At 34.5% G+C, this 13,252-nt stretch overlaps 1 protein-coding gene across 2 annotated transcripts in view; it reads left to right on the forward strand.

Moving 5' to 3' along the window:
• LOC131073776 (DNA ligase 1) overlaps positions 1–13,252 on the forward strand; it is a 191,382-nt gene that overhangs the window by 39,223 nt on the left and 138,907 nt on the right. For both annotated transcript variants that reach the window (XM_058010272.2, XM_058010271.2), the window contains exons 2-6: positions 6,239–6,355; positions 6,873–6,974; positions 7,052–7,156; positions 7,433–7,663; positions 7,756–7,850. In XM_058010272.2, coding sequence (XP_057866255.1) covers positions 6,239–6,355; positions 6,873–6,974; positions 7,052–7,156; positions 7,433–7,663; positions 7,756–7,850 — 650 coding nt within the window. The remainder of the gene's footprint in view (positions 1–6,238; positions 6,356–6,872; positions 6,975–7,051; positions 7,157–7,432; positions 7,664–7,755; positions 7,851–13,252) is intronic.

Here is a 13,252-nt window from a genome sequence, read left to right on the forward strand (position 1 = left end):
GGTATTTAGATTTAGTATTTCAAATTTCCTATAGTCTCATTTGAAATGTAATTCTTATACTGTAATACTGTCATACATCTTTTCTAAACTAGTTTTTCAAGTACTATATGTATATGTATAACTATATCAGCAGCACCACCTTGCCATCCCCCGGCTGCCGTCCCCTTGCCATCCCCAAACTTAGGCCCTTGGTCCCCCTGTCCCGTCCCCGCGTCCCCCCGTCCCCAACGCCCGTGGAACACTGCTTAAGCTCCTTTCCCTTGGTGTGCTCTCTCATAATTTTAATCACTCAAGGATGATTGTAGATGGTGATGCTCTTGGTGTTTTCTACCATAGATTTCACTCAATCAAGTTTGCCTATGTTCGTCAATCAGAACACCCTCATCAATATGGCAGCTGAAACCTCTTCATACAACCTCAATTTTTCCTTGTCAAGTAAAGAATGAATACATTCTACTTAATAAGAAGGCTCTAATAATAATAAATGTATTGGCATGTGTATGCTCTGTGTTTTTATGTGTATGCCCCGTGCTTGGTTCATACTTGATGTATTTTCAAGACTGATGCTTAACAACTAAGAGAATCAAAAGAGACTAAGAATTTATTCAGAAGATAACATTACATTTAAGGTCATTGATGTGTGTCATGCTTCTAATCTTCATCCTCGTATATAAGAAGCTCATCCTTTGCTTTATCTTGAAGAGATATCTATAGGACCAACCAAAACAATTCTTACCATTGATGAGAGAAAACTTGTCTTAAATTTACAAACCTTTCAAAATTTCAAATACCTCAGTTAAATAATTCAAGATTGACAATCAGTGATAATACTAGGCGTAATGGAGATGAATTGTGTAAAGAGAAGGTTAGTAGATTTAAGAAACTCAAAGTTCTCTCATAATAGGGGTGGTCTTAATCACTCCTATGCCATTGCTTGAGGACAAGCAAATTTGGGAGGTGATGTCATAACCCCTCTTTGGACATTGGATTATTGTGATTAAATAAATACGATAATTAAAACATTTATTAATTAACATTTAATAATATTGGAAAATCGTCTCATTTATGAGACTTCACGATTTTCCTCTAATATATAATTATTAATGTTTATTATTATTTGTTATGATTATTATTTATGTTATATATGATCATTATCTACTAATAACAAATAAGATTTTATATAATTTACATTGCTTAATATTAAATTCATATTTATCAAATTATAATAATATAAGTAATATAAATAAATAATAATAATAAAATAAATTAAGATAGCCGTTTTACACTATTGATGGGTTGGCCTTTTCAGAATTGTTTATACGTTAGCCGGACATGGAGACAATTAAAATCAATAAACAATTACATAAGTTTAAATTAAAGATTTAAACTAATTAATAAGAAAACAAGCTTGATATCAAGAAACCAATATAAATATACAATATAAAAAAACTTAATGCATTATAAAACATTATTATTAAAGTAATGAGATCTCATCACTATACGATAACATTAAAATAAACCCCATATCAATATACATAAATAAAATATTTATAATGCATCGATACCCTTTTTAGGTAAGCGCTAAACTCTACCGAATATGTTGCACCCAGCGATCACATTGTATGTGATGCGGTGCGTATAACTTGAAAGGCGCTGGAAGGAGAGTCACGACCCATGGCTGGGTCTGCCCCAACCCCCCCCGATGGTATTTAAGGCATAACGCGTGGGAAAAAGGAGGATAGAGTTCAATCAGTTCTGCAGACTAGTAGATAAAATATTCCGATCTCATATTCATTGAAAAGTTATTCAAAGACAGCAGATATATATATGTCAAATACATAATCAGATGCACTCAGAAAACATATATTAATTCAACATCATTTATAATTATCTTGTGATGTGGAAGCAAATTATCAAGGAAGGAATTCCACGTGGGGTGTCTTGGATCTGACAGAGAAATCAGAATTTAAGGAAAAAGACTTCAACAGAAATTTAAGTTAATTAATATTAGAAGGAGCTTGCCAAAGTGCTTTGTGGGCCCACCCAATAATTATTCAGAATATTATAATAAAAGAATTTTCCAATAGTATTTGTAGAAAAGGTTGAAGATTTCACAACTTTTGTTGTGTGTTTTTAGCAGCAGCTCCACTATAGGGAATGGGGCCCACTTGTAATATTTGGAGATATTGTTTCTGTTTTCAATTTCAACACCACTTAAGCTTTACAAGGAATCTAGGTATTTTGTTTGTGATTTGAGCCAAAGGGTTAACAAATGTTTAAAAGGAGTCAACAACATGCTGAAGAATTTTGCTTGGGAGAGTGCCAAGATAAGTACTACTCTTTTAAATTCAATATTTTAATGAAATGTGTTTTTTTTTTTTTAATAATTTTATGTTTATTAATATATTATCATTCTCACTTTAATTTGAAATTGATGTCTCAGTATTAAATTATGGTAAGTCTTAAAAGGGGACATTACAGGTGAGAACTGTCATGACCCCGACAAGATTCAACAATATCTAATAATTGTCTCATGATAATGAGACTTCACAATTTCTGAATCATAAAGTGTCTTCAAGTATGATTAGTTATAATATTCTGCCTGCAATTATCTCTTTATAAGTGCCTTCAACATTCTGGCTGCAATCATCTTTGTATAATCATGATCAGTTGTAAATGTCTTCAAGCATGGACACCAGAAGGCGGTTGCAATATTCCGCCTTCTTGTCTGTTATAAACTTTGTTGCTGCATTATTCATATTATACATCGATCCCTTGTATAAATCTATACCTTGTAAACATGTCGACATATGAAAGATCCCTAGCCAAGAGTTTTTGAATATTTTCTGATTTTTATGCTGCTGGCTGCTTACTGATTGGTGATTTAAGATAGTTTTTTTTTTGGTTTCTGCTTGGTTTTGATTCCAATGGTTGTATGGAGGTTTGATCATGCAAGAATGCCAATCTAACAATACTTTTCAACTTAAAATACTGAAATATAGTTGACTGATATTAAAACTCAGAATTCTGAATTTTGGAGCAGCAAAATGATAATTTCAGAATTAAGAAATCTATTTCACCTAGACAATAGAATTGCATACTAGGAGTCCCACGCCATGCCTGGAATGCGTTTTGTTAAAGAAACTGAAGCATAATACAATCTAAGAACGCCCAAATGCTGGAAGTGGCTCCAATGAGCTTTATTTGTCCCAACAATAATAACCAAAAACAATTCCTGGAGATCTACCGAATTCTACGCCTGTCTCCCAGGTAGGATTATTCCATCTACTAGAAAAATCATGAAATGAATGACAAATGTGCTCCTGTTGCCTGCCAAATTTATTGATATACTGATGTGTAGTGCTGCTGATCCATGAAATCTAAACCCTCAATAGACTGAGTCGATCAAGTGTAGCAATCTGGGGGGTTGCAAATAGTACGTCTGCCTGTGGAAGTTGTATGGCTGCTGCAAATGAAGGTATGGCTGCCTATTAAAGTCTCCAAACCCTCTCCAATCTGCAAATAATTCTCTGAAACTGCTGAAATAAGTCTGAATTGAAGCACAATTAGGAATTCTGAATGAATCCCTCCATTCTGTGAATTGGGGTATCGTCCAAATCCACCTGTCTTCAAGGAGTTTTCATTCCTCAAAACTGCTATGCTGCTGAAATGAGTTTCAGAACACAATTACCAAAAAGCTGATTGTAAAAATGATTAAGAGATAGCCAAAATGAATCCATAGTTGTTTTTTATTGGCCTCCAACCCTAGCCGTATCAAATAGGGTTCCCTTTATTGACATTTAAATGAATTTATTAAAATAAACTCCCATTTAGAGAGTTCGACCCCTTGAGGGTCTTATTCCTCATTAAATAAAAAACCACCTTTTTAAAACAACATTAAGTTGTCTAGGTGGGCGTCAAGGGGGTACTTTATGTTTTAATTTAACTTTATAATTCTTCCTTATAAAGTCACTATAATATTTCTATTTTTAGCATAAAAATGACTTTATGATAAAATAACATAAAGTACTTATAAAATAAGCCATCAAAGCCTAGAAAATGGCTAAGTGTAAAACCCCTTGCTAGCGCTGACATCTCCTAACCACAAGATTTGTCTACCGGAATGGAAATAGACAAATATCTGCAACTGTGATCATCTAGGAAAGAGGGGACATTACAACATATCCATCATGGCAATGAGATCATGCTTCCAAACATGTAATTCTTACTTTGTCAGTTATTTCCATCGTCATATACCCTTGACATTAATGGCATTATCTTGCCACTAATGACATCAATGACAATTTCACCTTCTGACCTTTGACATCAATGACAAACTTTAACAGTCTGAACTGAGTGCCCTTGACATCAATGACAATATTTCCAACAGTAAATACAGTTAGGGCAGCTACTCAGCAAGTTTTCAAACTATTGTATTCATTTTGTTTGTGTCAATTTTTATTAGATAAGTGAAGGTTTTCACATGAATTTTAATTATATTGTTAGTTTTTGTGGGATTTGAGTTGTGTGGTTTCTACTCACCTCCAAGGTGACCTCAAGCAGTAGCTGTGATATGAACTACTTACTCCTAAAGCTTTGCCAAAGGAGAAAGAGGGTAGGGGGTTGAAATCCCAAAGCTCTAAATATGTTCACCATTTTTTCCTTTTGCTAACAAATGCTTAAAGTTGCTTGTATGTTAAGTGGGTCCCCTTGCCTCGTAATTATTACCAACATAAATGGGAAGCATACATGATCATAAGAGAAGCCTTTGTGAATACCACCCCACATTTTTGTACCGTTTTTGACACATGGTATGACTTTTTTGCTGACCATCAAATGCTTTGTATTCCCACCACGAATTTTCATTTTCATAGTGGTGCCATTTTGATTTTGTCTTCTGAAAATTATCCAATTCCTGTGGCTATCTTGTGTACTTCTTGCCTGCCTTTTGCACCCTCAGTGGGCAGTCTGTCTATCACAGGCAATATTCAGTGGCAAGGTGTGTGAGTGTGTCTATTGGTTCTGCCAAATCTCTTGTTGGTTTCACTATCATCCAGTGCTAATTCAATAAGAATAAAGAATAGAAAATATGATGTTAATTAGTGATTTTATTATTTTAATATTGAACGGTGAACATCTATCATGATATTTATACTGTATTTGTAATATTTATGGTAGTTTTGTTTAGCCTATGCATTTTATGTGGTGTTCTAAACTTAATTGATGTTTTAGGCTCCATATATAATGTGTTGTTCAGGATAGGGTTTCATAACTCTGCAAGCAGCTATTATATAATTTACATGTATAGTATTTGAACTGTCAGCTAATCTTGTTTCTAATAAAGGCATGATAAGCTAACCATTTATGGCTCCTTTGTGAGCACACTCTTTCATGAATTACTGGGAATGCTGAATTTACATAATTCTTTATTGACATTTAAAATCTGCTCTGTAGTAAAAAGAGAATTTTATTTTTGACAGAAGATTAAACATTTAAATGATGACATCTTGAGAAAGAAGGCCAAACATGCGACTTTTTGTATGAATTGTTATCTCAATATCTTATGGATTGCCGACAAACTAGTTATAATAAATATGCTTTGGGTAGATGCCAACATTTGGTCTCATGTACATCCAGAGCCTTCTTTGAATTTTTTTGTACTTTCTTCTCCTGTGGAAAATTGAGAACAAGACCTAAATGAAGACCCTTTTTCTGCTAGTCATCGACTTCATGTTGCCTGATTAATTTGTCATTCTTTACAATAGCAACTAATGTCATAAACAATTAAAAAGACAGGTGCAATTTGGGCAATCTTTAGGAATCAAAATGGATCAAATGTTATAGCCATTTATATGCTTAAAAAAAAAAATGCAGCAACGATAATACATTAATCACCCTATAATTTTTTTGGATAGGATAAGTTCCAAGCCCTATCTGTTGTTCCTTTTGATGTTTGAAAAGATTATATGGATGCTTTATACTCGTTCAATTCTAGCCTTTTGGATTTTCAAGATGTTTTCCAAGTTGTGACAACTATTTATGGGTTGAAGTTGACTAACATGGCTTACCTTTTTCTTTGTAATTTAAACATCTTGTCAAGTATCTGAACCTTTATACCTTTCTAATTGACAATTCGTTGGACGATATGGTATATTTATTTGGAAAATTTCACTGATTTGGAGGTTGATTTTTGTTCAAAGAATTGAGTTGAGGTCTCTGTCTTTTCTTTTCTCTGCAGGCTTTAGGAGACTTGGGCCTTGTTGCAAAGGCAAGCCGTTCAACTCAGAGATTGATGGTCAAGCCAACTCCTCTAACTTGTGTTAAAGTTCTTGAATCCTTTCGTATCATAGCTAAGGTATTGGGCGACAGCATTATTTTCTTTTGGTAGTATCCCTTATCAAGTCAAAATGTTGCTTTTTCATTTCTTGCAAAATTTAGTCTCTACATGCATCTGAAACATAGCTAGAGTACTTTTTAACCTTTTAATGTTCAGAGAGTTATGAAATGCTATAATTAGGTTGTAAATGAGAATCTTGTCATAAAAGGTTTTTGCATTTTGGTTGATCTGGCTTCTTCAGTGGTGATTAGCAAACTGTCATTTAGTTTACAATGCACATATTGCTTTTTCAATGTGTGTATTGGATTTGGGTTCTTATGTTTATACCCTACAATCTGTTTGGTTGACTTCTTGATTACCAAAATTTATAGCATGTTGTGTTTCTTGATGTTATTTGATTATTCAAGGTCCACAAATTGCTTACGTAATTACAGACTAGCACAGGAATGAGTGTTTATATTTTATCTTCAATGTGATATGGTTACAGCCATTCTATTAGTTTGCTGTTTGTTATTACTGAATTTTTTTTCTACAGGAATCTGGGAAAGAAAGTCAAGACAAGAAGCGAGCCCGCATTAAAGCTCTTCTCGTAGCTGCTACAGATTGTGAACCACAGTACTTAGTTCGTCTTCTCCAGGTATTATTTCTTTTAATTTGTGATAAGATGGCCAGTTTTGTTTGTTTTGGTCAGCTTTTGATGTACTCTTGACACAGACAAAAATGCGGATAGGTCTGGCAGAACAAACAGTCTTAGTTGCATTAGGGCATGCAGCTGTGTATTCTGAGCAGCCACCAGTATCACAGTCACAACTGGAAGAGGCAGGTTCAAATTTTGTCATCTTATCAAAGTTCCGAGGCTTGTTACATTTTTATGTTTCTCTATTTATAAACAATTTTTTCAAGGGAAAGGACATGGATTTTACAATTCAATGTGCAGGGATTTGTTTAGCTTTTTGGTAATATGGATCTTCTCTTTGTTCCTTTCTTAGAATAATTAGTAAGGGAAATTTATGGCAGAAGACCATGGGCGTCATTGTCATAAAATCCATCTGTGCGATATAAGTAATAATTGCTCGGTGTGTACTCAATCTGCAGGCTGGAAAGATATTAAAGCATACATACTCAGTGCTTCCAATTTATGATAAAATTGTTCCTGCTTTACTTGAGATGGGTGTGTGTAAGCTACCAGAAGTTTGTAAATTTACTCTGGGAGTGCCTGTCGGACCCATGTTGGCCAAACCAACGAAAGGTGTTTCAGAAGTTTTAGATAAGTTTCAAGATATGAAGTTTACTTGTGAGTATAAATATGATGGGGAACGTGCACAGGTAAGCTTCTTCATTTACAATCAATTGTTTTGATACTATAGTAACCTTGCAACTCTCAAGATCTAATATTTTTCTTGATAATGTGGAGGCAGATTCATTATATGGAAGATGGATCCGTTGAGATTTATAGCCGAAATGCAGAGCGCAATACTGGGAAGTTTCCTGATGTTGTCAATTTTATTGCAGCGTAAGTGTTTTTGCCATCATTGAATGGTATCTTACATCTATAGTAGGGATATATTTTGAATCTCTTATTGTCCTTAATTGTTGTTGGAGGGATTTAAGTTCATTAGAATGCAGAGCATTTGTAACTATGAATAAAACTTTTTATAAAAGAATCCATTGTTTGCTTCTACTTTTCAAACATTTGAACAAACATTATTTTATCAAAAATCCCTCTTTCATGCTTCTTTATCCTGTTTGTTATTCATTGTACAAGGTTACTTTGCTTCAGGGTAACCTGATACATGAACATATATAGATTAAAAGTTTATAACAATTGAAAATATCTGTCACGACCATTGAATTATAAATTAAAGTTAGGTTTTTTTATGTAAGCTGCCCTCAGCTCTGTGATATTCAGCCATATAAATATGTGTTGCCCAAAGAGCCAATTTTTTATACCTTGGCTGTCTTTTCCTTTGAAGTCATGCATATATTTGCATACCCTCCAAATTTCATGCTGATATGCTTTTTATATAAGTGAGAAACCTTTAATTGGGATCTTTGGGTACATATAATCATACTAAAAATGAATAAGCTAGCTTAGATTATGCATATTTGGCTTTTAATGACATGAATATAAATTCAAACATTCTCTTCTTCTTAAATCTTTCTTGTTGGTAATTTTTTTGATTGGTCATTTTATTATTTAATTTGACCTTTTAAATTGATATATATTTTGTGTGCATTGTGAGGTTTTTAAACTTCGAACCATTCTACTAATGCCACTTTCCTCTTATATTAATGCTGAGTGTCAGTTAGTGTTACTTTTCTAACCAGATAGAGAAAACAATGTTTTTGGTGTTTGTGACCTTATAAAAGATTCTACTGAATTTTTGTTCATACTTGATGACGAAAACAAAGGTATGACTCATAAGTTAAGCTACTTAAGCCAATTCACTTGATTACAAAAGCAGTGTTTACAACAATTATTTGGCTAATAGTGAATATTTTGTATTGAAAAGCATTCCTTGGAAACTAGAATTTCATTGCCTTATGTGAGATCCATCCTTAATCATTATATTGGCCATTCTTTGTGTATGTTTGATAATACACTGACACATGGAGGATTGTCAAAAAGCCTAGGACATTTGTATCGATCATATCTGCAGAAATCACCAAAAATTAATGATAAATTGTGATAAATTGGGATTTTCCTTGTTGCTGATTTCATCCCATAAATTTTGCTGGTTTTTAACATTAATTGAATCAGGATAAATTGGGAAGAAAGTCAGTATAAATCAGGAAGAAATTGGGAAAATGGTTAAGGAAAAATTGGTATGCTCCAAGTTTTTGTTGTGTTTTCTAATTTTTACACTTTGTTGTTGTGATTTTTCTCTATTTTCTGCATTTATTATTTCACTGATTTTACCCACTTAAATCCTGATTGATTGAAGAACTCTTTTATCTTTTGGTTTGTGGAGTTATTCACGAGAAGGATTTTCGCTACCATAGTATCAATGTCTGCTGCCATTTTGGGTGTGCATGCGATTGCATACACTCTGAAAATGCTTTATTGATTTTTCTTTATGCCAAGAACTTTTTGGCATGTGGTCTCCCCAATCAGCAGGAGGGTAGATGTCATATCCCCATCCAAGATTAGGGCTTGTTATATGAGAAGAAGACACAGCAAATAAACTAGCAGATATCAGCAGCTGAAATAATCAATTTTGAACAAAAAATTGAAAAGCATATTGATGGATTTTATTACAAGACTCCCTAAGTCACAAGGTGAAGATTGTATATATGTTGTGGTTGATATACTTACTAAAATGGTCATTTCTTTGCCATATTTATGGAATTTACAACACCTTAAGTAATTGAATTGTATTTCAAAGAGGTTTTCAAATTACATGGGTTGCCAAAAAACATAGTGAGTGATAGTAATAGTTATCACCCAAATATAGCTTGTTATGGTAATAATTCTTTCATTTGATAGGAACTGAATTACCTCCAAGTGCTAGTTATCACCACATATTGATGGATAGATGGAACTAGTCAACAAATGGATTGAGGTCTATTTTCAAAATTATGTAGTAGGGCATTTGACAACTTGGATGAAATGCCTTTGTTAGGGGAACATTGTTACAATACCACATATCATATGTCCATTGGGATGGCACCTTTCAATACCTTATATGGTTATGATGCTTTATCCTTCGTGAATTTGGTCATCACAAATTGTAGAGTACCATGGTCAAAGGGTCTAGTTAAGTATAATCAAGAAATTTTTAAGTAGAATCAAGAAATTCTGGGATCACTCAAAGAGAACCTATAAAAAGCACATAATTAACAAAAAATCGATCTTGATTAGCATCGAACCGATAGAACATTTGAAGTAGGGGATATGGTCTTCTTGAGGATACAACCTTAATGATAGCCATTCCCTAAAAAGGAATGGAGTGGAGAAATTTAAACCAAGGTTCTATGGCCCTTGTAGAATCAAACGATGAGTTGGGGAGGTTGTATACAAATTGGAATCACTTGAAAATTATATGATTCATAATATACTTGGCGTATCTTGTTTAAAAAGAGGTGTAGGAATTCAAAATATTCTTTCATTAGAGCTAATCCCATTGGATGATGAAGGGGGACTGATTTTAATTCTTCAGGCCATTGTAAATTTAGAGAAAAGAATCTAAGAAATAAACAATAACAAAATATTTGGTTTGATGGAAAAATCTTTCTAAAAAGTATGCTATGTGGGAGAGTGGAAATTATTTAGCATCCTAATTTACAATTGCTCAAGAACAAGCTATCTTGGGAAGTGTAGATTGTAGTTCTTTCTCAAATTTATTAATATATCATGGGTGGTATATTTATTCCTCGCCATTCAATTTCTATAGGTGACCATCTTATCTAAAACGTTTATGAAGGGAAAGCTGCAGCCAATTTGTTGGGTATCTTGGCATTAATACTCACTACAAGTACAATCACAATTCCTTATATTCTATAAAAATAATTGCTAGCATGTTTATGGGCTTATTGAGCAAGTCTGCCACCCTTATGAAAGGATACCTTGCTTCTAAGAAAAGCGGACTCTTGATGAAGAGGCACCTTCACTTGAGTATAAAGGGAGATCAATTCTCCTCTAATGAACATCAATTCACATCTACAACAGATTGCATAACTACACAACAGTTCGAACATCAAGATCAGATCGTATATTGTCAAGGGAAGTTCGTGGATCCTCAAGGGCAGATCGATTCACACTTATCTAGCCTCAAGGAGTGAAGCGATTCATATTGATTGTTGTAAAGGCATCTTGCCATTGCTATTGGATAAATAATAAGAGATACTTGTTGCTGGGTTTTTCCCCCTCAAGTTGGAGGGTTTTCTTGGGGTATATGCTGTGCAAATTTGATTGATTTGTCTTATATCTGCTTACCCTAAAATCTGATCATAAATTAACATGGTATCATAGCCATGGTGAAGAAGATCTTGATCAGATTTCTCTAAAAGCAGCGAAGTTCTCTACCTTTCGTATCATTCTAAGGAGTAATTCTTAGCAATCGAAAATGGTGAACGGACTCAAGGTTGAGGACAGGCTTGTAGGTACATCAAACTTCACTTTGTGGAAATATAGAGTCCTTATTGCACTAGAAGAAAATGATCTTCTTGAGTTCATCGAAAAGGATGAAGTATCTGAACCAACCGATGAAGCTGAGAAACTTCAAATGAAGAAGAATGGCATAAAGGCCAAGAAGATTTTGATTGATTCGGTGAAGGATCATTTAGTGCCACTTATTTCCAAGATGACAATTGCTAGAGATACGTTCAAGACCTTGGAAGGACTTTATGAGATCAACAACACTAGTAGAGCCTTTGCCCTAAGGCAACAATTTCATCAAATCAAGATAGTGAAAGTAGAAACAATCATATCATTCTTCATGAAGATTATTGAGCTGAGAGATCAACTATGTGCCATTGGAGATCAAGTTTTGGATAAAGATCTAGTCATGTTAGCATTGAATGGTCTTCCTCAATCTTGGGAACCATTCATTCGAAGTGTTAGTGGGAGATCAAAGTTTCCCAAGTTTGATCCAAGTTTCCCAAGTTTGATCGTCTTCGTGCAGATTGTATCCAAGAAAATCCAGGTTGGCTACGAAAGGAAATGGCCAAAGCTCTCACGATGAAGACAATCATGTTCTAGCCAGTCAAACTTCAAAGAAGAAAGGAAGAGGGGAGGAAAGGCAACTTCAAGAGAAACAAAGATAGAAGATCAGATTTTGCACCTGATTCTAAGAAGAAGACAAATCTCTCCCACATCAGTGCTTTAGATGTGACAAGTATGGCCACTATGCAAGAGATTATTTGACAAGGTCAAAGCAACATGCTTCTATGGCAGATGTTGGTAAAGTATCTCCTCAAAAGAAATCTAATGACCAAGAAGGGTTTCTATTCATCTCTGCCCTTTTAAGCAATGTTCCAACCGATAGCAGCACTTGGTTGATGGATAGTGGTGCCTCTCGACACATCACAGGTTATAGGGAACATCTTTTAGACTTGGTAGAAAGAAAGACCAATCTTCAAGTCATAATTGGAGATGATGCATACTACTCTGTGAAAGGTTCTGGAGCCACCTCTCTCAACTTAGAATCTGGCATCCCCCTCCATCTAAGTGATGTCTTAAGAGTTCATGCCAGGAATAGAGAGAAACCTTGTATCCATTTCAGCCTTGGAAGCAAAGGTTATCAAGTTGCATTTTCAGAAGGGAGAGTTCTTGCTTGGCCAAAGAACTCCAACATCAAGACAACATGTGTGATTGGCAACCGACATGAGAGTTTGTACAAGCTTTCCATCTGTCCAATTCAAGCACTTCTACATGACTCTTCCAGTTCTAGTGAGCTATGGCATAGAAGGCTTGCTCATTTGCATTACAGGGCTCTTCCATCATTGGAGAAAATGGTTAAAGGTGTACCTAAGCTCAACCATGAGCATGATGGGACTTGTAAAGGTTGTGCCATGGATAAAAATACTAAGAGTCCATTTCATAGTAGTGAAAGTAGGTCAAAAGAAATATTAGATCTTGTACATTTTGATTTATGTGGTTCAATGTCAATGGCATCCCTAAGTGGATTTTTGTATTATGTAATTTTCATAGATGATTACTCTAGGAAGGCTTGGATTTATTTTTTAAGGTCTAAAGAGTCTGAAGAAGTCCTAGATAGATTTAAAGAGTTTAAGGCTCAAGTAGAAAACTTGTCTGGGAAAAGGATTAAAGTCTTAAGGACCGATAATGGAGGTGAATACACTTCTGGAAGCTTTCGTAATTTTTGCATTGAGGCAGGAATTAAGAGGGAGTTCTGTGTTCCTTACAACCCACAACAAAATGGGGTTGCAGAAAGGAAGAACAAATCCATTGTT

The sequence above is a fragment of the Cryptomeria japonica genome, chromosome 1, assembly GCF_030272615.1.
Source record: "Cryptomeria japonica chromosome 1, Sugi_1.0, whole genome shotgun sequence".
Lineage (NCBI taxonomy): Eukaryota > Viridiplantae > Streptophyta > Pinopsida > Cupressales > Cupressaceae > Cryptomeria > Cryptomeria japonica.